Here is a 24050-nt window from a genome sequence, read left to right as displayed (position 1 = left end):
TCAGCAGCTGTAGGAAACCTTTGAAGTTGTTGCATGTTTGTGTATTGTTTCACATCATAGATTTCTCTTGTATTTTATGAGAATTTCAAATATTTTGTTATCTTTACAGAAAAAGAAAAAAAACTAGAATTAAAAGTACATTTCTATTTGCAAAACAAGAAGCTCATTTAGAAATGAGTGAACAGCACTTCCTTTGTCACAGAAACAAAGCTACCCAATATGCTGCAAAACCCAAACTATTCCAAAATCAACATTATCATTAAGCAGTCTTCAGACTGAAGGCATGAAAAAAGTATATGAAACTGTTTTACTGAAAATATGCCCAGGGTATATTTCATTAAAGCAAATAAACATCGATTCACCCATGTAACCCCTCCATTGAGACGTGCCACTTTCAGTACCAGTCTTGTAATAATTTAGATTTATTAGTTAACCAACAGAGACACATTGAGAGATGTCATCACTTGTCTACTTCCATCTTAGGATACCTTTAGTCAATAAAAAAACCATAGATTTAGTTCTACACAGTTATGACAGGTACACCCGAGATCAACACACAGATTAATAGTCTCAAAGGACTGGCAAGTAATCTTAACACACCTTGTCCTGAGGAAAGTTTTTTGTGATTACAAGGGAAAAAAAAGTGATTTCATTTTTTTTCACTTACAGTGTTTTAAAGTCAGTAAAGGTGACAATAAATTATCAGAAGTCCCTATTGCTTTTACACCTGGTAAGTGAAATCACGCTTGAGCAATACTGAAAAAAAAATGCAACAGGCTTTTATCCAAAGTTCATCTCAACAATATTCCTTCTTATAAGTAGGATATCTTATCAGAATACCCTTTAAAAATCTGTACTGTCAGTGGAAATATTGATTCAGCAATGTTTGGTTTTACTCTATTATGAGCTGAAAACCTACCTTCTTTGTTCTTCTCCATGTTCACCCGAAGGGACTGTCAAACATTCATCCATGTGCCCATGCAATAATCTCAGAACATCCCCTCCTATCAGATAGCCTTCAATAAAGGGAGAAAATTAAGTGCATTTGTCTAGCAGCACCACGTAATACTGTAGTTCAAACTGCAATAAATACTATCAGGTTGGGTTTGCTTTTTTTTTATTGTCTGCTGGTTGTTTTTTTTTTCTTCTGGTATTTTACATTAATTTAAAAAGAGAATCAGAAGACGGGAAGATATCTTTTACCAAAAAACTTCCAATATCTTAGTCCTTTTTGGACTATTTATCAATTCTTTTCACTTCAAACTAATTCCATTTAACCAAACTGTTTCACATTAATATGTTTTTAATTGGAAGTTTTCACTAAAAGGGGGCACTGTGGGGCAGTTATATTCCTATACACTGCAATTTTTTAATGAAGGTGACAAAGCATTTTGCAGATCCTATCAAAATTAGCTTTATTTTCCTCTTCACCTATTTTGAGGTAATTTCTCCTGTTTGGCTACAGTTTTACTGAGGCATGTAGGGTAAGTTCTTAAACACAAAGTATAAGATTCACTCTATTTTTGATTACAGGAGCATTCGCTTCTTTTATCTAGAATAAAGCCTGAGCTCTAATTCCTCCTGACACCATCCAGATTGCCTACTCTTAAAAATATACTGCTTAAAGATAACCAATGTCCATTCCTGAGAAAAGTGAAAACTGAAAGAAATAGCAACAAAGAACAAGAAAACGCTCCAAGAAATTCACAGCTGCTAAAATCCTGTCACATCATTTTCCCATGATTTCCTGCAGGTATAACAAGACACTATCCTCTATTATTGTGGATTTCTGCTTCCCAAACAGCCAGGTCCATCTCCCTGGTGAGGTTCACCAAGTAGAAAGATGTGACACAGCACAAATCTGAGTCTCAGCTAATAAACTGTACAGGGATATTTAACAAGAATTCCACACCAATGCTGGAAAATTGAGCTTACAGGAAGAGAAAACATGTTGGAGAGGAGGTTTTCTCCTCATCAACAGAAAGGTTTTCTCCATAAAGTTTAGGACATTGTTAGGCAATGCACTAGCATTTTTTAATAGCAGTTTGCAATAGAAACCATGTCAGACAATCTGAATGTGGAGAATGATGCTCAGAGTCTAAAACCACAGTAAATATGTAGAAAAGAGGTGTTGGCAATGCTGTCCCTGAATGAGCAAAACAACTGTGTAAGCTGTGCCAGTGTCCTGGTTTGGACTGATGTGAAAGTTCTGAACCTTTCTGAAAATGAGTACTGAAAAGTTCCAGGGAGTAAGAAAGAAAGGACCTGCAACTTTAACCTTTTTATGGTTCTGTTATGAAATTTACTCAGAACAGCAACTCTTTACATCCTGACTAACTCTTCTCAAAACATTTTTTTTTCTTCTCTGTGGAATCAGCATGACATAAATCCTTGTCCTGTCATGTCAGATGTTGCTTTAAAAAAACCTCCCTAATCCTAAATCAAACAACCAAAATCTGAAAGTTGTTCTAGACTGTCTCTTTCTGTCTTCCCCTTCCTTCTGTTTTTCTTCCCAACCATACGATCCCAAAAAGCCATCCCCACTCTTAACTCCTTGGATTTCACATCCTGCTCCCAGTCCCCTTGAACATTTTTCACTCAGTTTCAGGAACATGTAACCATGACTGCATACATCAGAATGAGATAATTTAAACCAGGACCAAAAGGCATTTAAAAAATATATTATGAACATTATCACAGCTTTAACAAAGTAACATTTGAATGAGCTCCCCAGTACTTTAAAACAAAATTTTATAATGCAGCCTTGGTGTCCCTTTCAGTATAATTTTCTCTATTTTGAGAAAATGCATATATTTAGTTACTGGACTGAATGTTTACATAAGATAAACCCACTCTAATACTTCAGCCCTGCTTGATAGGTTAATTTGCTATTTCAGATATTTAATTTACAAGCAGGCTTTCAATAATAAAAGTTGAGTCAATCTTACCTTGGGCAACTTCACTTCCTGAACTGATGGGTGCTACACTCCAGAGTGTCTGCTGGAAGGCTGCATCAACATGTAGGCTACCATTGCCATAAGAAAGATGCTAAAAAAACAGGAGAGAGAGAGGCTTTTATTTGGGATTAATTAAAACTTTCATTACAGTATACAATGATACTGTCAATCATTATCTTGGTTCTTTTGTATATAAACTGTATATGGACTGTATGAGTAAACACAAAAATCTTGTCAGCTGTTTGGGGTCTTAGACTACAGCAAACACTGAAAAACTGATTATTAAGTGATGTGAGGGTCTTACACTGGTGTTCTTCCTTCTATATACAACAGAATTTTCCACAATGGAATTTTTCAAAGTTTGAATACTGTGATGGGACATTAATCCATATCTACATTTTAACTTGCCCCTTAATTATTATAACCAGATGATGGATTTTAACACAGTCTGTCTGCATCAAGGTTTCTGTTTTCAGTAACCTGCATCTGTGTGAACTAAAAATAAAAACAAAAACCGAAAAAAAACCCAAAAAAAAAAAAAAACCAACCAAAAAAAAACAAAACAAAACAAAAAAAAAACAAAAAAACAAAAAAAAAAAAGAAACATCTCATCTAGCAGTATCTATTTCTATCTGCACTTTACATTATGAAGTATCTGCCTTCAATCTCAGGCCATTGCAACCAGTGAGAACAGCAAAAGAAAACCAATGAAGTTTATTATGTACTGGTACATTTTGAGATCTAGGTGGAAGCAAGAGCACTTCCCAGAAGATTTTAGTACTGCACACAAGGGCAAAATCAACCACACTGCTTCAAAAAGTAGTACCAGCTGATGAAGGGATGGAGGCTACAGATGTGATCCAATTCAATTCATTTCTCTTCTGCACACAGAGACTTTTACAGCTCTTCCTATTTCCTCTTTCCCTTCAAGTGTTTTAAACTGACTGCAATGATCAGGAGGAGAAGCAGTTCACAACCACTGACCCCAGAACCTCTGAGATGTTCCAAAGCTTGAGCAGAAACCATTCCCATGACAGTTTCACAAGCATCAGAGTGAGGAGATCACTTTATGTATCTTTTTTTCCATAATCAGTCTGAGGCAAGGCAAACCAAAACTAGATGACCCCACTGAAGATATTTCTATATTGGAAAAATGCCACAAAGCACTTACCTTTATCTGCAACCAGAAAACAAACCAAACCAAACCATAGCTCCTTCCTGTTTGTTTGGGTTGGTTTTGTTTGTTTGGTATGCTTTTTGTTTTATCTTGGTTTTGTTTGTTTGGGGTTTTTGTAATTTTGGTTGGTTTGGGTTTTTTGTTACTTTTATTAGGAAGGGGAAAACATTTTGCATCCCAAAAATAAGGAATCAGAAAGCTTCAGCAAAAATCCAAAGGCTAAACCAGATGCACTATCTCTATGACCTAAAGATAACCACTTCTTATTTTCCTACTTATCAGATGTCATTTCTATTAAAATTTATTACCTGAGTCAGTGAAAAAGGGTTTCGTAACACTGAGTATTATATTGATACTGTCAAAATTAAATGAAAATATCCAGCCACAAAGAAGGGAGATATTGGAAAGAACTAGAAGTAATAACTGCATCTGAGTAAAGTTTTTATATTATTAGATATTTGTGTTTATGTCTAAAAGTGGCAAGACATTTATATGCACTGAAACATCTGCAAATACTTTGAAAAAGTTTGAGTAAATATAAGGAAAACTACACTGCAGAACAAAAAATGATTTCCTAAGTTTTGACCCAAAAAAACCAAAGCCCAGAGAATTTCACACAGGTTTTAAGCTTTACAAAACCCTGGTGGGAGAAGTCTGCATTCACCCTATTTGTATCAGCTCTCCTTCTGCACTAGAACCATGAAAAACCTGAAGCACATCAGCCACCAGGCTTCATAATGAGGATCATTTACTGTGATGAGACACAGGAGCTTTCATTAACAAAATATTTATTTTACAGAAGTAAGGATCAAAAGTTAGGAAATGTCAAACAAAGTAGGCTATGGAAAAAGAATGGGTTCTGGTGAATGCATCATATTAATGGCTTCAATGGCATGATTCTGGACAAGTTTTTTTCTCACTGTACACACAGGATAAAGGAGCTCACTGCATGAACAGCTGCTCAGTGCTTGGTTTTCTCCTCAGTCTTCAGTCTGCAGCCTCATGCTTTATTCAGTGTACTCAATTCTTCAAAGCTTCAAAAAGAGAACTATTCATTTCCTTGTAGACTTTTCTCTTGCTGCCAACAATTAAACCATTTCACAAAAACCCAAATATTAATGAACTCGTTTTCTCAAGACCCCAAGGAGCAGCATTTAGTCCATTTTCCAGTAGGGAGTGGAGGTGCAGAAATTGCACTCAGAAATTTTCATTGATCTAAGATACCCAAGTTGAGGTGACCTCAGCTGCAGGTACCAAAACTGAGCCTCAACCTCAGCAGAAGAGAAAGAGCTCAGAGCCACAACTCAGGTAAGAAATGGTAAGGAATGAAGAGGTAAAGACCTCTTGAAACCAAGCCTAAAAAAAAGATTATCAGCTCAGCAAACTGCCCAGCAAAGCCTGGTGCAAAATCTAATCCTTCAGGAAGACATTTAACTAAGCATTGTGCCACCAAATTTCCATCTGCAATTCTCAGCTTGAAATTTTGTCTTCAAAGTTGCTTCATTCCACCACCTCTCTGGTACTCAGCCCTGACACATCCATTGAACTTTTATCAGCAATGAGAAAGTGTTCTAGAAAAAGCCAGTGTGATCTGTATGTAAGAGTTTTCATAAACCATACCAGTGCTGCAATTGTTGCATTTTCTAATGCCCATGTTTAAAAAAAAAATAAAATAAAAAAAAAAATTAATCTTTGGGGTATATTTTACATATTTTCTGATATTTTTCTGTAGTATGCAAAAAAAATTAAATCACAGTTACAGTAGGTAGCATTACACTGACACCCACATGAACCAGAGGTAGAAGAGGAAAAGTTAAAACAACTTTTCAGATCTCTGCCATCTAAACTAACACAAAACCCCTGACAGAGGACAGTGGTCAGCATACCACAGGTAGCTGCTCTGCCTGGATGTAATGAGTTTCCTAAATAGTTGCTACTAGCAGTTATCTACCCTGATTGCTACAGGACTCTCCCCCTCTCTTTTCCTCTCCAAATTTTAGCTCAGTCCCATACCTCTCACCTGGGCAGTCCAGCTTCCCAACCCACTTTCAGCTTACTTTACCCCCCAGAATTAGGACCTCCTTATGCTTCAAAAGCCCTCAGACCTACAAAGCATCAGTGTGGCCTTTTTGGCTTTTTTCTTTCTCAAGCTCTTCCTTCCCATGTCACCCAGTATTTGGCATTCCAGAGACTCACCACAACTCCTGTCCCTCAGTCCTTTGCTCATTTCTTGGTCCCAGACTTTCCCCTCTCTTATCTGATCCTGCCCTTTGGTTCTCCCCCCACCAGCCCACCCTGTCTCCACAGATCTCTCTTGACACCCTTCATTCCCATCCCCACTTCCACGGGTTCTCCTAGCTGTTCTCCCTGCCAAAACAGCACAGTCCTGCCCAAAATTTCTAACACAACTTTAACCAGCTGGTGCCCACTCCTTGTCATCAGCTTCTTGTCCCGGATGCTTTGTTCATCTCCTGCTGCCTCCAGCTGCCAATGTTTGCAGGCAGTCATCATGTCCCACTCAGTTTCCCTCCCTTCCACTTCAAACCCAGGTTCCTGCCCCTGCTCCATCACCTGTCTTTTGTTCCTTCTCCTTTCTCACAGCTTCCTCCTCCACATATCTTAAATGACAGCAGAGCACCAGCAGCACATAAAACATCAAGTTCTCAGCTGTCAATACAGAGCCTGACTTGAGCCACCTGGCACAAGGTACAATATTTTCCACCAGGGTTGGGGAGGATTTAATTATCTGCTGTAGAGAGAGGTTCAGGAGGTGCAAGAGGTCTAACTTAGGCAAAAGAGACAAAGTGATCAGACTGCAAGAAAATTTAAAAAAAAAAAAATAATAATTTCCTGGGCATGACCTAGCTGCATTATTTCAGGAGAATGTTTCATTGCTGAGCTTAAGCAAGGAGAGCCTTGCTACCTGCTTTTGCTTTTTCTTTAGTTAGCAAAAAATACTCTTGGTATATCAAGAACACTCCTAATTTTCTGTGTTTTTTATAATGCATGAGGTGCTCAAAATTTTCAAGAAAATGAGGTTGTCTTCATTATGCAAATATGTATTTTTTTTTTCATGGCTTCAAACTCAGATGCGATTTCCAATAAGTTTTTTTTGTTTTGTTTTTTTTATCTACACTGCAAGCCCTTTATTATAAGCATTTGGAAGCAGGATCTTATAAGGCAGAGCAGATTGCCAACCTTAGTTATCAGGAAAGTCTGACAGCCTCCACAGTACCATCTCAGATTGAATAAAGACCTCTGCAGGAACCACATTATGAGCAGTGTAACAGAGCAGCTCAAAACTACCTTGGCTCCAATAATTTCAGGTTTGTTTATGTAAATTCAAATAATTTTTGAAAGGGAACTCTGTCATCATTTAACCATGATCAAATTAGCAGATTTGCATAATTCAGATCAACATTAAAGTCAGCAACTACACATACATCAGAGTGCAGAAATTGTTGCATCCTATTGAAATGTGCACACTCCACATTCATAGATGGGGATTCTGTCCTCTTCCCAGACTTCCTAGCCAGAATAACACTGACCTCATTAATGCTAATTTTCACTTCTACCTTCATTAATATTTTTGTCCTCATCTTGTATTTCAACTTCATAGCTAAGGGATTTTTCTTGAATTATTTTTAAAAGACTAAATTATCCAGATGCTTCATGAATTTGAAAGAAACTCCAATGAATTTCATTTCTAAGGTGTTAAAAACTGGCAATTTTGAAAGCATCAGGGTATATAATTAAGAAGAGGCTCAGGCAGACCTCAGTGCATGGGTACATACTGTTATGTACAAGATGGGGAAACATGCTGGTAATATTACATCTGTTCATCAGCCTGCATTGCCTCATGAAAAAAAACTGTGCAACTCTGTCTTGAACTGAAATGGTGGCAATATTTGCAGCAGAAAAATCTTTTTGCTGTGTGCTCACTGGGTTCATCAGAGCAGAGTTTCCTCACTGAAAGACCTGGCAACAGTGCAGCCCACAGGTTCTGTAATGCCAGAAGCACTTCTGTGAGGGTTTTCCTCTGAAATGCTTCACAGAAAAATCAAACTTTTATCCTGTTGTACAGGGTAGGAGAATTAAGAGTCCCAACAACTGAATAACTTGCCCAGGGACATTGTGAATTAGTAAACAGCTAAAATGGACATCTCTGGTCCTTCAGCTTGCTGTTTTAACACTAATCTTCCTATCAGTTTAGCACTTTTTCACTGCAATTAAAAAGATGGATCTTCAAGGCAAAGAAATAAAGTCAATCAACCCAAAATCTTCTCTTGATCAAAGCAGGGAAGGGAACTATGGGAAAGTCCTGCCATTTTCTTAATACTTTCAAAGTGGTTGCCAATCACATTAGGTTTAAACACTAATTTACTAACTACAGTGAGATCATAAACTCAGAAAGTCGATGGGAAAAAACCTAATTAATTAAGATGCACTCTGAAGCAGACACATTTCTGATCTCTCTTTGTATTATACAAATTAAACCAAGTTCTGACTACATTTTCCAAAAGCCATGCCCTGTGAGTGAACTCTACTCATCTCATTTTTTTTACATACACAGCTTTGCACTGTTAACTTGTTTGTCTTAATTTGGAGGTAATTACCAAGTCCCTTAAAAACACACAGCAATAGAGCAATATTCCTGACAGCATTCAGGCATAGATTGATTGAAAGAAAACTTAACTTTTTCCTAATGTTTTAACTGCAAGTATAGAGTGTACATAAACCTAACCCTCTGCATCCTGCTGAACGTCACTGTCAGGGGATGGAGCTGAGGAGCTCCTCAGCCTTAGAAAAACATTCCTCAACTGGATTCAAGAGCCTATTTGGTCTCACTGTCCAAGTGGATTCATAAAAATAACTTCATCTCTCCACAGTCCAACCTATTGTAACAGTTCCTACATTCCTTTAAGTGCTGTAGAAAATAGGGACTATAACGTCACAATGTGGAATAAACTTTAGTGTCAGATGCAGATCTGAGACAGTCCTTTTTACAAAGATACAAACTTATTCTTTGAAGATCCTTTTTTCAGTTGCAGCCACATTTGCTGGATCACTGGGGCTGATTTTAGAGAAGCTTTCGTTAGATTGATTTTCTTTTTTTCTCTTTTTTTTTATTTATTTTTTTTATTTATTCCAGTAGTATAATTCCTGTGCTTCCAACACCAAGAATACAAAAAGAAATTCATTTAAAGTGTTGAAGATTTTCATTGACAGGATAAATGGGAGATAGATGAGGAAAAATGTTATTTAAACTAGTCATAAAAACCAGCAAAAGCAGAAAGTATTAAAATATTAATTTTTGTTAGTAGTATAGCTATATTTGTATAATATAGAGATATTTATTTATTTATGCCACATCAGTAGCTGTGTATGCTGCACTGTGCACAATCCTAAGAAACACAGACCTTTTGAAGCCCACAATGTGCTATGTAGCTAAGGTAAACATTCCAAAATTTTTACATAATGTTTTATTCCATGTATGATAGTGATGCTAACCCCTGAACATACACACAACTCCAAACACCTCAATTATGAAATATAGATTTCTTCTTTATTTATTTTCCTTTTTCCTTCATTAGTAATGTTTTTTCAACTTCTATTTTGTTACTGAAAAGGATGCTAATTAGATCAGGCATGAAACAATGCCACACTTTCCAGATCTTCAGTGTCTTGGTTAGCATTGAAAAGCAGCTTAAACACCTCAAGCTATACTTTTAGATAAGGAAATGTAAACTTCAGTACAACACAAAGTTATTGACTGCTTTTTCTGTAAAGGAAGCACTCTACAGATATTCTTACAGGACTTACCAAATATCTTTCTGAAGAGACACTGACTAAAATAAGATCATCTCCAACACGTACTTTCTCTCCTTCTGACCGTTGCTTGGAAGCAGGATGGATGGTCCACCAGCATGCCTCACCTGTACCATTATTGAGGCACAGCAGAGAAAGGAATTAGGAAAAAAAATGCCCAACACTATTTCCATTAGTTTCACATTTATCTGAGTCCTAAAGCTCTGATCGAGTTTTCAGCTGGGTAAACCAAGTATCTCTGTATTTTCAATAACTAATATTGTTCCTGCACCACCTTGTCAGAAACTCAGTTGGAAACACAACACACATGCAGAACACAGCAAGATGTGCTTATTTCCCTTCATTTGCCTTCATTCCAGATTCTGGGAAATAAATTAAAGAATATTCCCCTGAGACTCAGAACAAAGAAGGGAAGAAACCCATCGCTAAGGACAGTAAAAATAAACACCTACAATATCACTTAAAATAATATTTGAAAGATCTCATAAATCCAAATTCAGTTATGTTCTTCCACTCCTACTGACTGTGTCTCTAATGCCCAAGAATATTTATAAGTATTAAAGTCACAAGTTCTGTTCCCATGACAAAATTTGCTTTCAGATATACGTCTTGAATCCAAAGCATGCTCTTCAGAAAAAGAAAAAAATCTCTTTGATTTTGTAACTGTTCAATTGTTGATGTTATCACTGTTATTACTCCAAGCTAGAGCACAGTTTCAAAAACAAACATTATTCTAATTAAATAATTATACCAAACTGATGGCATTGTAAGAAGCTATATAAATCTTGAAAAATACAAATAAATCCAAGTCACCAGCATTTCTAAAACTTAAATAGAATCTTTATTTAAAATAACACAAGTTTAAAAAACTTTCAGCAGATGGCTTCTACAGGACTAACAACTTGGGCATATTCCTTTACTTATATTCAATGCTACAAATTTGTATTTAAATATAGACAGACATGTTCATATCTCATAGAAAGAAACCACAACCTATAAGAAAGCATATGGATAAGATACTGAATGTAATTAAGTTTTGTTTCTTCAGTTTGTAAAAGTTTTAATATTTACAGGGCTGATACATATTTATACATCTCTGTTCTGATTTTCAGACTCAAAGTATTCTTCATTACATTGTCTTTTAAACTACTGTTTACCTGTTGTGTCCTCTTGCAATCCTACATCAAATGCCAATTTATCCATTGAAGATCGAGATGTAGAGAGGCAGCACAGATACTGTCAAAAGAAAACAGGATGTATGAATAGTTCTGCTCATGTCTGATCATCCATGGAAAGATAAAAAGGCTACTATAAAAAAAATTTACCAACACAGTATTAACTGGTTTTAAAATACCCCCACAAGTCACTGTAAAGAACGTACATGCCTGATAAACTGAATGGCACTGAAGGAGAGTTATTCTAAAATAGCCTCTCAGTCAATCCAGGTAATCCTTCCACTGAGACTGAAACAGTGAGAGTGGAAATAAAGGAATTGGCTGCCTTAAAGTTTAGCTCTATGAAGCCTCACTTGTAGCTAAGGAGATTGGCACCCAGAAAGTCCATGAGGGAATTGAAGCATAAAGCTGCTGTCCAAAATATGTCCAAGAAGGAATTTCCTTCCCCACTCAGTCTCCAACAACATGTTCAGGTTGCCAGCCAGATGCCAGCTATGGATTCAGCCTCACTTTATGCAAAATGCAATAACCAAGGGAAAAGAAATAAGACATCACCAGCTGTGTTAAAACAGAGGGACAGAGAACTCAGCACTAAGGAGCCAGATTTAGTTTCCCACTTACCCAGATCCAACCCTCTCGGTTTTGTACTTCCAGGCATCTACCCTTCAAAAAGTTTCCCATTGAGCACAAGTAAAATGCCTCTCTGATGTGAAAGATTCTTGTGAATGTCAGTAGTCTGTCTGGGCACTTTCAACCATAAATTTAATGCCAAAAAGCAACAATTGCTGCTCTCTCCTGGTGTTACATACCATGCCACTGTAGGAATGGCGCAGGAGGATCGCATGCCCGTAGAGCAGTGTCCGATGACCACCACCTTGTGCAGACTGAAAGATAAAAAAAAAGAAGTCATAGTGGCATGTTGTCATAAAACCCAGCCTCTTGAGAAAGAAAAAAGAAAAGAAGAAATCCTCATCAATCTCTGGACACGCTGTATTTGCCCTGTGACAGAGAAGGCTGTTTCTTTATGAATGGGGAATACTTAGTTTTTGCTGGTTCTTGATATATTGACCTTTTAAGTCCTAGGGACAGATCTATTGTAGAATTTGGACAGGCTAATCTAGAGGCTTCTGACTGTTTCTAATAGAAGTGCTCAATTCACTGCTGAGGAAAAATGGTGGACTCTGTAGTGCCACTAATCTGGTGTAAAATATATTTTGGAAGCTTGAATCCTTCTTTCTTGTGCTGCAAGTGTGTGGTTCCAGAGGCAGGCAACACTCCACAGCCTTATGTATTGTTAAATTTCTGCATATTCCCCCATTTTTCTTCTAAATTATACATTCTTCCATAAAGAAGGTATGCAGAAGAAGCTTCAGTATTTCCAATGTTTTACCAGAAAGAATTAACAATACACCAACCACAGTGAAGATCATCAACCTCCAGACTGCTTGCCCCTATCAGACAGAATTCTTTAGCTGCTATGCCAGGTAAGTGCCCAAAGACATCCAAGCTAACTCTGCAGGACTTGTGTGTTCTGAAAATTCAGAAATGATGCCTGAGTAAATACTTCTCTTGAGAAATGCATCATAAACCTTGAGCGCAATTAAAGTAACAAAATTCACTTTTAGCTTAAGAAACTGCAAACAATTTTTTCACAGCATTTTCATTACAATTTCTGCTTAATCTATTATTGGTTTAACCATTCACGAAAGAATAAAAAATTAAAAAAGGAAAAAAAACAAACCAAACAAACAAAAAAGAGGAATAGGTGCTGGGCAAAAAAATTTAGCACTTTTATAAAATATGCAGGAATTTCTGGCTTTTATCTTTAATGAGGAGAAACTATTTTGATGGCCACCAGGTATATTTTGACTTTGTGTGGCAGTCAAAATGAAGGGAGGCACATTCAATAATCTCTCTGAAAGACTGATTGACATGAACGTTCAAGGAGAAGGAAGTCATGGACTTTGTCACAGACACAGTCTGGGCAATAAGATCTGAAGGTTTAGCTTTGAACTGGCATTAGTGTCACCACTTTTTCTAAAGGCACAAGGAAAGACATTTGGTAATGTCAGGCCTGTAGTGCCAAAGAGGAATGCTGAATGTTCTCTGCACATCACACTGGGGGAAAGGGGAAAAGCCCCAAACCATCTCACTAACATCTCAGATTTGCCCAGAAGCTGTATCAACAGCAGGAAGAGCTGCCCAACCAACAAAGTTATCAACAAGGAAAAAAACTCTGAAACTTCACTGATGTTTTATCAAAATGAATCTGGTTTACTAGCCAGAGATTTCATCTCTAACATTATAGATTTTGCTGCCTGCTGCACAAAAGATGAGAGATCACAGCTATCTTAACTTGCCCTTGCTTTGGCTACATTGATTTGTCTGTCTAGCACTTCTTATGTTAAATGCCCATCTGTAGCTGAACAGGAGGAACATTGGCTTGTGAAAAATGGGGAAGTGTATTTTTTTTATATTTTTCCCCAACAGGACAATGAAAACACAAAACAGAAAAATAAAGAAGAGACTGGAAGAGAAAACTAGTACTATAAAACTTCCTTCCATTTGGGAGCCTGTCTTCCAGGATATGTACATAAATCTAAATGAATCCCCTGTTTTAAAAGCTCATTTCAAAACAAAATAATCATTATTTATCTTTATGTCAGAAACTGCATACTAAGATGCTGATGGGCAGGATTGTCTACTGAGTGTCTGCGATTTTCAGAATAATCTACTACATACAATGTTGCAGAGAACTGTAAGTTTGCCCCATGTTTAAAACAAATTCTAAAGAAAATAAAAGTTACCAATTGGACTTCCATGGCAAAGAAGCAACATTCTAAGATGAAGTGTGCCACTGAAATTGTATCAAGTTTCTAGTAATATTCAAATAATATTTCAGAAGACACTGTCAGTAAGGCCTCTTGGAATCCACAATCCTGACTAATTCAATTGGTAAAGCCCACAGATTTTTGATCATATATATGAATGGCATTATCATGTAAGCAAGTTTCTAGCAATCACATGATTTACCACGAGTTTTATTTACTTTATATTTTTAATTTCCAACCTTCAGAGTAATTTCTAAGTTAGACAATACATTCCCTGAATAAAACCATGCTGGAAAAAAATACATTTGTGTTCACAAACAAATTTATCCACTGAAGTTATACAATCTAAGCCATTCATGAGTATCAATTCCCAGAAAGCAAAACTCTTCCCATTTTATCCTCCAAGAATTTGGGATTTGGAAGATCTGAAAAGCCTTCAACACTGGCAAACACTACAGGAATTAAATTGAGATTGAAAGCATATAGAGTAAAACACTGCTTATGAAAACTTCATATAAATTGTCCATCTCTAGACTAATATTTCTGCAGCTGGAATACAAGATTAATTTGGAGTCATCCAAAGCAAAGGCAATTTAGAATATAACAAGAACAATTAGAGCTGAAGAAATTAGCATTCAAAATATATAAACAGCTTTCAAGTTCAATCCATTCTTAGACCAGACAGAGAGAATAGACAAAATCTGGTCTGCTTAATTTGACGTAAAGAGCATTCTCTTGAACCAAAAATAAATAAGGAAAATAACTTTAAAATTGGGAAATATTTCTTTTCCTTGTTTTCTTAATAGAAATAGGATTGAAATGCCAAAAATATTGTAATTATGTAATTATTTAAAAATTAATTTTGAAATTAGAACAGACAGACCATCCAGCAAAATGTGCAAATTATGGAAGCAGCATAACATGAAATACTTATTAAAAAAAAAAACAAAATTCACCGCAAATACCAATCCTGAAGATATGTTATACATGATCCAACAAACCTGTTGTATCTGTAGGATTTCTTTTGTACAGACATGCAATCCCTTGACAGATGAAAAGAGGCATTTCATTATAGCCTTTGCACCACTGGGCCTGGGGTTGCCACTTGTGGCCACATGTGAGGAGCTGGAGGACATTAATCATGGTGACATTGAACAAGTGTTTTGGAGCCATTTGTGCTTCTGGAAACCTCACAATGTGAATTTTTAGGGACTAGTGAATACCCTGTAGCATCCAAAGAGATTCTGAGTCAAACAGCCATTACCTTTCCATTCTTTTCAAGAAAACAGCCTAATTTCTACTACAGAAAATATTTCTCATTTCAATGGGAACTGCAAGCAAATGCTGACCTTTCTTTGCTGACTTCTTCCCACATCTACACAATCTACAAATGCATGGAAAAGGAAAAGGCTACGAGCTTCAGGGAGAAAGATAAACATGTGAAAGTATGTAATCAAACAGAAGAGTTAGTTCAGTCTTCTGTGTGCATACAAAGCTTTCACAACACAGTCATTATTCAAAAATCTACTGCTTGAGAGAACCTGACAGGAACTGCATTTAGCACAGGGCTATTTAGACAACTCCATTCACCCATGAAAGCAATTTAAAAATCCTGAACGTGTCACCAGAACACAGAAATTGAAGCAGAGTCTCTGGAAAATCATAAAAGATAATACAGTAAAAGTTTTTAACGATGCAGTGGGTTTTCCTGTCTCATTGCATGCTGACCTCCTAACTGCAGAATGCAACCAGTGGCACATCCTATAGGGAAACTGACAGTACAAATACCCAGATGGGAAGAAACAGAGTTGATGGACAAAATAAATCAAGTGAAACAGTAAGCTACAAGACTTTGACAAAAACGCAATCTATATAATTTACAATAGTAAATCATGACCAAATTGCAACCAGCTGATTAGCCTGGGATTTCCTCCGTGCCCCAGACCCAGAAAACACCATCTCAAGTGGCCTAGATGAAACTTAGGACCACTTAATACTGCTCTGAATTGTTTTCTAAAGAAATACTACACAACTATGTTCGTGGCACTGGAAATTTTTAACATGTGAGAACAGCTGTGCAGCAAAAATAGCAGAGTGCTTCCTGCTTTTCTTCACAAATATTTTCAAAGGCAAATACTGCAAGTTAACATTAAAAGTTCAAATATGACCTTTACTGATTATTTCATATATACACCAGAGTAAAGCAATGTCCTCTAAAGCACTGAGTACTTACACTTTATTAAGATGGAGCAAGCTACTGAAACAAAGCCTAATTTAAGACTTCATTGCCAAAGCCAAGTGGGAAATCAATACTTACTGAATTTATTGCTGTTGCAGACTTAAAATGCTAACAGCAGCTTAAAACTGCAGCACATAATAAAGCTAGTTCAAAACACACCAACTTGGAACTTTAGATGAAAATATTGATTACTTTCATATTTAAACATCAATGTGGCACATCTGGATGAGGGGGAAAAGCTAATTGTTTCTACTACACTTAAATAGATGCTGCAGACAACAGCATGTCAAATAGAGGATACCAATACTTCCACAAAAACACCTACAAATATACATGCAAAAACATTATCTTCTCCATCAATGGTATGTTTTAAGTTTCATAAAGCTCCATAACTTATTTCTAACACTTATATTGTTAGAAAACTAGAGGAGGAGAAAAAAAAAGATCTAGATACTAATCTCTACATCTAGACACTAAATGTCTAAATGGAAGTATATAAGTGAGCACAGAATATCCTACAGTTACCTGCTTTGAACCCTTTTAAAATAAAACACCATCACCACAAAAATACACCAAGCAGGAAATGGCACCCACCAGTGATGGAACCTTCTCAAAGTCCCTTCCCTGAGACTTAACTTGAGGATGTCAAATTTCCCATTCAGGAGCAGTCATTACATTCTGGAATTGTGTTTTGAGACATTAGAAAGAGAAATCAAGTAGGAATTACAGGTCTGATCACAAGCACTGGCTTGAAAGAAATGAACTACCATGCATTCATGGTCACAATATATTTAAGCCCTAGACTATACTATTCCCAGTCTGAAACCACCTGTGTCAAGCTCAGAGATATAAGGAATCGGTGTCTTTTTCCAAAAAGCTGAGGGAATTTTTTAAACCATCAGGCTAATAGAAATACTTAACCTGAACTAGTTTTTCAGAATGAAAGCTGGAGTGCACAACAAGTTGTCCTTCCTTAATATAGAATTCTTCAAGGCTTCCTGCTTTTAATGAAATTAAAAGGTCCCTTTCAGTAACCCACAAGATAGAATGAAAAGGACTGTCAGGGTGTGGAGTAAATATTGATCCATGAAGCCTCACTCAGGACAAGGGATACTCCATGACTGCACAATTAGCAGTGATGTGAAAGAACCTGGAAAAAGACTAAAAGGAGCTGTGTGAAATAGGAGAGAAGGATGTCCCATATCTTGCCACATTTCTATACATAAATATTTGCACAATGCTACAACTATTTGAAAAGAATGCTCAAATTTATTATGTTTACATAGAAATGTAAAAATTACTCCTATGTTCATTTCATTATTAACAAGCAACTTCTTATTCTGTTTTAGGCCAATGCTAATGAAGAGCAGTATTTATCTAAAACCAGCAGTGATGCTGCAATCCTACAAACTGATGAGGTAAATGTTCAGTGAGTCCTTATTACTCCCCACAATTATATCCCTGTCAAAATTATTTTCACACTGATGACAAATTCAGACAACTACTGAGAGCTTCTTTCTAACAATGGGAACAGCCAGCTGAAAAACACAAAAAAACCTCTTAATATTAGCATGATCAGTAACAGCTTATGAAAAATTAAAAGATTTTGTTGATGACAAAATACAAATCCTGATTAATTTAGCCTGAGGCAACTAAATGGTATTTTGAACAGTAATTCAGCCCACCAAAAATCTGAGCAGCTCTTTGCTGATACCTATTGCTTCTGCTTGTGGTTACAGAGGGATATCCAGGATATTAGGATATCCATGGCTGTAAGTCAGGCATTTCAGTTTTGTGGGATGAATGCTGGCCAAAGAGCCCAGAAAACTCGAGGCAGTGGTGAAAACAGAACGTGTAGAAACAGGCTGAGCCACTGCAGAACTTGTGAAGTAACCCTGGAACACAGCTACAAGGCTTGAGAGACAAGATTAGTCAAGCAAAACTAAACAATTCACACATGGAATAGCAATGCTGGGAAATTACATCTCCAGCAGCATAAGGGAGCTGAAAATGCTGCAAGCAGTAAAGACAAAAAAAGCTACAGAGGTGAGCCAATGTTCTTTTTGCTTGCACAAGTATCCATTGCCTACAAAAACCTTGACACAAAAAAAGCCAATTTTACTTCCAAAGTAATAATATTCCAGGACAAGAAGCCTTAACCCCTGCTACCAAAAAAAAACCTTAATGAGCCCCTTCTGCAGCCACTGTGCTCTTAGGCTGCCATTCCCAGTTTGTCACCAAACACACAGCATTAAATTGCTTAGAACTTAAAGGTACCAAGCAGAGCAATTCACTGACCCTTGGCATCAGGGTAACAAATTCCTTCACCCCACTCATATCAAAAAAACAGCAACACCAGAGGGAAAATTCAAACCAGTCTAAAACTTCTTTGTTTGTGTCACTGTAGCCTCTATACCATGTTAGAACAGAATAATAAACAGGAAAGTGAACCTATCAAGAAATGATATATGCTACACATATTCTATATATGCTACACTTATTCTATGCATGCTATACATATTCTATATATGCTATACATATTCTAGCCTTTACCCCTTACTTTTAAATCACTGTTTGGTCAATTAACTTTTATTCACGGAATTCTCTACACAACACTAAATGCTGCAAAAATTCAGTCATGGAGATCAGGATGACTGTTGGTACTTATGCTTCAATGATGATGGCCACAGTGACAAAAGAAAGAAAAAAAAACTGTCATAGGCACAATCAGCAGTTTCACCCAATTTTATGTGTTGTTTCAAGCCAAAGAAGAGAAAAAAAAAAGAGTTTAGCTAAACTATAGGCTCCTTAAGGATGTCTTGCTTTAATAGCTGAATTACAATGTTTAATTATGCTTTATATAAGTATCACTTAAAAATCTGAACCTGAGTAAATCAACTGGCCAATGAAAAACATGGGTGTGGCTTATTCAGTTAAGAACACAGATGGTTTACTATTTATATTAAAAAGATTGGAATAATTGGTATTAATGATAGACATTTATGTCAGTAAAATGCCAAATGATCCCAATTTTGCTAATATTGACCTGTCGGAAGGCAGAATAAACAGCCACATAATTAGAAAAACTTCAAACATCCTTATTTCCAATACCACATTTGTGTTATCCCTTTCCCAGCAATGAGAAACTTCACATCAATGAAGAACAGACACAGCAGTGAAAATAAATCAAAAGTAAAGCATATTGATCATCTGTTTCCAGCCTCCTATATAAAAGAAACATTTCTATTTATGGCAATACTTCCATTAGAAACTCCTACTTTCAAGTAATTTAAGCAGTATGAAAAAAAAAAAACTGCCCAGGAGGATAAAATTTATTGATTTTTCCCTTAGCTTAGTGAAAACTTCTCTTCCCCCATACTCCTCCTCCTTCCCTGCATATAAGACAGAAGGAAGAAATTAATCAAAATCTTCCTGGTTATTTTAGAGCCAAATAAGTGGAGGACGAAGGAATTTTTCACAGGTTAAGGATTGTGCCTAAGCTTTTCCTGTTGCTGTGTGATACAAGGAATATGAATCATCCCAGTCACTTGAGAAAGAAACAGATAAAAAATAAAACAGACAGCCAAGTGGGAAGAAAAGGTGGATCAGCAGAGGAGTCATGCTAAGAAAATTCCTCTGACGTCATGAAACCAGCCTTAAAATAGCACTGCTCATCCAGCCAAGAATTCAGTCCTTTTGTCCAGTGACAAGGAAGCAAGATGATACCATGGAACAGCAAACTCTTAGGGGGTGAAAATCAGTAAGCAGATAATTTTAGGAGATGAGCAGCAAATTGACATTGATAATTAAAGGAGAAGGTAGGAAGCAGACATCCAACACATCTTGGCTAAAATCACAGCCAATGATGCAAGTGCCAGTTGTTTAAGATGTTTGGAGGTTGACTAAGAGCTTTGTTATAGTCTTAGTAGACAAACAATAAATAAAAAAACAATAAACAATAAATAGAAGTCCTGAGAAGCAGAGCTCCTGCATATGCTCAGACCTGAGGCATCAAAGGGTCAGTGATCTCCAGCCCAAGGGCTCCCCATTCCCCACAGTCCCATCCCAACACAATTCCTGTGACAGGAAACAGGGTGCTGCCCATGTTTTCCAAAATGCTCCAATATTTTACTGACACTTTTGGTAGTTATTCATCATCCCAGTGAATAACCAGACAGTACTGCATTCTCACTGAAAGTGTAAGGATGAACTAAGAATTAGAAGAGCCTGATGAGAGTTTCCATAAAAGTGCCTGCTTTTGGTCCAAATAAACCATAGTTCCAATACAAAGAGGATTCACTGTGATTTCTAAAACCAAATTGTTTACAAAATTCAGTATGTGCTATTTTAGTGAAGGCAAGTTTGATGTTGATGTTAAAAATACAGAAAAAGGATGAGTTATATTCAACTGTAAGAATTCACAGGCAGTATAATACTAAATGTTTAACTTGCTTACCTTCATCATAAATTTCTGTAGAGCCACAGGAAGGGGAAAAAAAAAAAAAAAGAGAAAATGTGAAATGAATATTTGCTTTCAGGTGCTTAAAACTGGGATTGTTTTCCCTGAAAAAGTGAGTGGATAGAGAGAACTACAAACCACATGTAAAAAGAACATTTATCACTGCAATTAGCATAATTATAGCTCGTGCTAGAAAGCAAAACAGCTGCTCAGAACAAGGCTTTATCATTTTTTTAATGCAATAGTTTTCTCTGGGTTGGTTTTTTTGTTGTTTTTTTTTTAACATTAAATACTTATTGCTTAAAGAAAAGACTCAGTAGAGGTAAAATGGGTACCATGCCTGATCATCTTAAACAACTTGCTCTTGCTCTGCTCACATTGTTTCTAAGTACAATGTGAGTTGTAAAGTCCTGCATTCACAGTGCAGGGCTGGAGAGCAACACCACTGCTGTACTAACATATCCTATGCAAATACACAACACATTACAATAATTAAAATGTTACCAGTATCTCATGCACTGATTTAAAAAAAAAAAAAAAAAAAAAAAGCAGTGCCAAGTGGCTGATTATCAGATGATTACAGAAATATTTTGGTTCGTTTTCATGAGCCCCTCGCTCAAGAACCAAAGGGGAGCAATATGTTATGTTAGACACAATGATGTAGTTTTCTTTGTGCCAATTCTGTGATCACTTTTTCATCTTTTGACCTCATCAGTTCCTGTTTTGATATCAGAAAGCCTGAAGCTGTGGACTGAAGTTTGGCAGGAAATCTCTATTCCACATGAAAAACCAGTCTAACTGGAGAGCTTCCAAGCAGGACTAGGTGCTTTCATTTCATATATATTTTTAAAACAGAAGTATCTGCTCTCAAAGCTGTACAAGATGTTCTAGCCAAAAAAAAGTATAACCTAATGATTTAATGATTTCAAAATGTTCACAGACTTCTCTCCCTCCAAGTCCTCTACATCTATTTGGTAGGTAGTCATTTGAAACAAATTGATCACAACTGAGGATCATGCACTCTGTCCAGCATCTCTATAAAGGAAGGATCTTAAGAGAAATAATGTAATGAACATTTTGGCATGGTTATTAATCCTATTTCTTACTTTTTCTTGTCACCCCAATATTTTGCTTTCTTTTAACTAGCCAGAAGTCTTTGCTGTGCTGTTGGGGGAATGGTGGTGGAAATTCACTAATATAGGAAACAAGTTAATTATGTGATTGATTCTAATACAACCCTTCCTATGTTTGTCAATACTAAATTTAATTTGCCATCATGTTATCAGTTTATCAAGAAGATTTGTTCCATCAAAGACATCAGTCTTTTGTAGCTGTTTATCAGCTATGAAATTTTAATCTGAGAACTACACAACTCTACTGCTTTTTCAGGATTACATTTAACACCAGTCCTTTCATTTTTAACTACTTGATTATAATCACTTAACTAGCTTGAAACTTAAACCATAATTTATCTCTTCCCTTGATTTCTAAAATGATACAGCAGCTTCTTGAACCGGATTTTTTGGATGACCAGAGTCAAGATTAATTCTCTTGAGATGACATGAAATGAACTGTAAGATATGAAAGAAAAATAATCGTCACCTGCTTGTGTCTGTCATACCATGTTCTGTAGAGTTATTCTTGTTCTGTAACAGTTTGGACTGATTTACATCATTCTTACCAACAGAAAGTACCATAAATAGGCCCCCTCAAGCCAAAAAACTTGAAAGCCAACAGTGGGTGCAGGAAGTCTGAACACATCCATCCACTTACTGCTTCAAAACCACAAAGGGAAGAAATACACTGAAATCTTGATTGTTGTTAAAATGCTTCCCCTTCCTGGCAAACCTTGCAAAACACAATGTCCATGAATGTCAAGAGAATGTCCCTGTGAACCTTCAGGCCATGCCTGAGAGGTTCCCTGCCATGAAGTGGTCCCAGCTGTGCAGCTACCAGCAGATAGATGGGGCAGAAGGTTCCAGATACTTCTGTCTCATCCTTCAGCAAGAACATTCTCCATTGGTTTTCAGACCAAATCCCTTCTTAGCTAAGGGAGATGCTTACTTTGAAAAACATTAACTTTCAAAATAAAACAAACAAACCCTGAAGCAATACAATAAAATTCCGGTCCTCAGGCAGGAAATAGGCTGTTTGGTAAGGAATTCCCTCAATTTATCCTTTGCAGAGAGAACTTTCTGCTCCTTCACACTTACTCTCTGTGCCTCAGAATGACAATGTGTGACTTTCTGGACTAATATTAGCAATTCAGAATGTATATTTTGAAATGAAACTGACAGAAATTTCACTGTTCCTAATGTAATCTTAACACCCATTGCTCCTAAAAGGTATTGCTTAGCCAAACACTAACACCAAAGCATTACAGTGATGAAAAGACAGCCTGATACAGTCACGAAGTACAATAAATGATTGTTGTTCACAACTCAGCTAAAAGTAAATTAAGAGATCAAGTGGTGATAAAATGTTATTTTAGTTGTACCCAAAGCTGTTACTGCATCTGTGGAGCTCCACTGGTGATAGCAGAGCTTGGTGATATTTACATGTGACATTCTACACACCACAACAAACCATACAGATGTATTCATTCAGTGTATGAAACACTACTAAAAAGATCCTCAGCCTTAAAAGCTAGTAATTATGAGATTTATCTGCATTATATAGATTTCTGATGGCTGTGTAGACTTTACAGTCTGGGAAAAGAGTCTTTTCTAGAATGTGATTCACCTGCTTTATTAAGATGACATTTTCTCTAGGGTGGGACCAACTGTGCACTACAGATGTTTGACTCTTGCCTTGACTGGAATCTAAATAACTTGCTAGCCCTACACTGTCCACAGCCTAAAGTGCTTTCAGTATCTGAAGAGCTGAACAATTATGAGCTCAATACAGAACATCTATAGTGTATCAGATAATGATATTCAATAATCCACTGAAGGTTCTCTACTGAGCTTTCAGAAGCCAGAAACAGGTAATAAGTGAACTCCTGACATATTTCTGGACCACAAATAAGTGTCTCTCTTAAATCTGGTCCCACTGAAATCAATGTAAACTTAATGACCACATGTATCAAAGACCATTTCTTAGAATTCACTTGTTCAAGAAATCAGACTATGCTGTGAGTTTTACCCACCCCTGCTTCTCTAGCATCCAATATTCTCCAAAATTATCCTGAGAGGTATGACTGGGAACTGAATGTAACCAAGAACTGGATAATGACCTCCCACTGCCAGCAAGTCTTCAGCTCCCCAGGCTACCTGATCCTTTGGAGACAAATGGCTGTGGGAGTGAATTATAGAATTATATCACTGAGTATGTCAAGTTGGAAGGGACCCATCAGGATGATCAAGTCCAACTCCTGTCCCTGT

At 36.7% G+C, this 24050-nt stretch overlaps 1 protein-coding gene across 8 annotated transcripts in view; it reads right to left on the bottom strand.

The window, feature by feature from the left end:
- The window catches only part of RYR2 (ryanodine receptor 2), a 345759-nt gene that overhangs the window by 187279 nt on the left and 134430 nt on the right, over positions 1–24050 (bottom strand). For 5 of the 8 annotated variants that reach the window (XM_071739054.1, XM_071739056.1, XM_071739057.1 and 2 more), the window contains exons 5-10: positions 20665–20679; positions 11948–12022; positions 11121–11199; positions 9958–10070; positions 2949–3048; positions 920–1016 (exon numbers count right to left, since the gene is read on the bottom strand). In XM_071739054.1, coding sequence (XP_071595155.1) covers positions 920–1016; positions 2949–3048; positions 9958–10070; positions 11121–11199; positions 11948–12022; positions 20665–20679 — 479 coding nt within the window. The remainder of the gene's footprint in view (positions 1–919; positions 1017–2948; positions 3049–9957; positions 10071–11120; positions 11200–11947; positions 12023–20664; positions 20680–24050) is intronic. The other 3 variants (XM_071739055.1, XM_071739058.1, XM_071739061.1) reach the window with 1 other exon arrangement.

This window comes from Heliangelus exortis, chromosome 3, assembly GCF_036169615.1.
Source record: "Heliangelus exortis chromosome 3, bHelExo1.hap1, whole genome shotgun sequence".
Taxonomy (NCBI): domain Eukaryota; kingdom Metazoa; phylum Chordata; class Aves; order Apodiformes; family Trochilidae; genus Heliangelus; species Heliangelus exortis.
The sequence above is the reverse complement of the archived record's forward strand: the minus strand, read 5'-3'. Positions and strand labels throughout refer to the sequence as shown.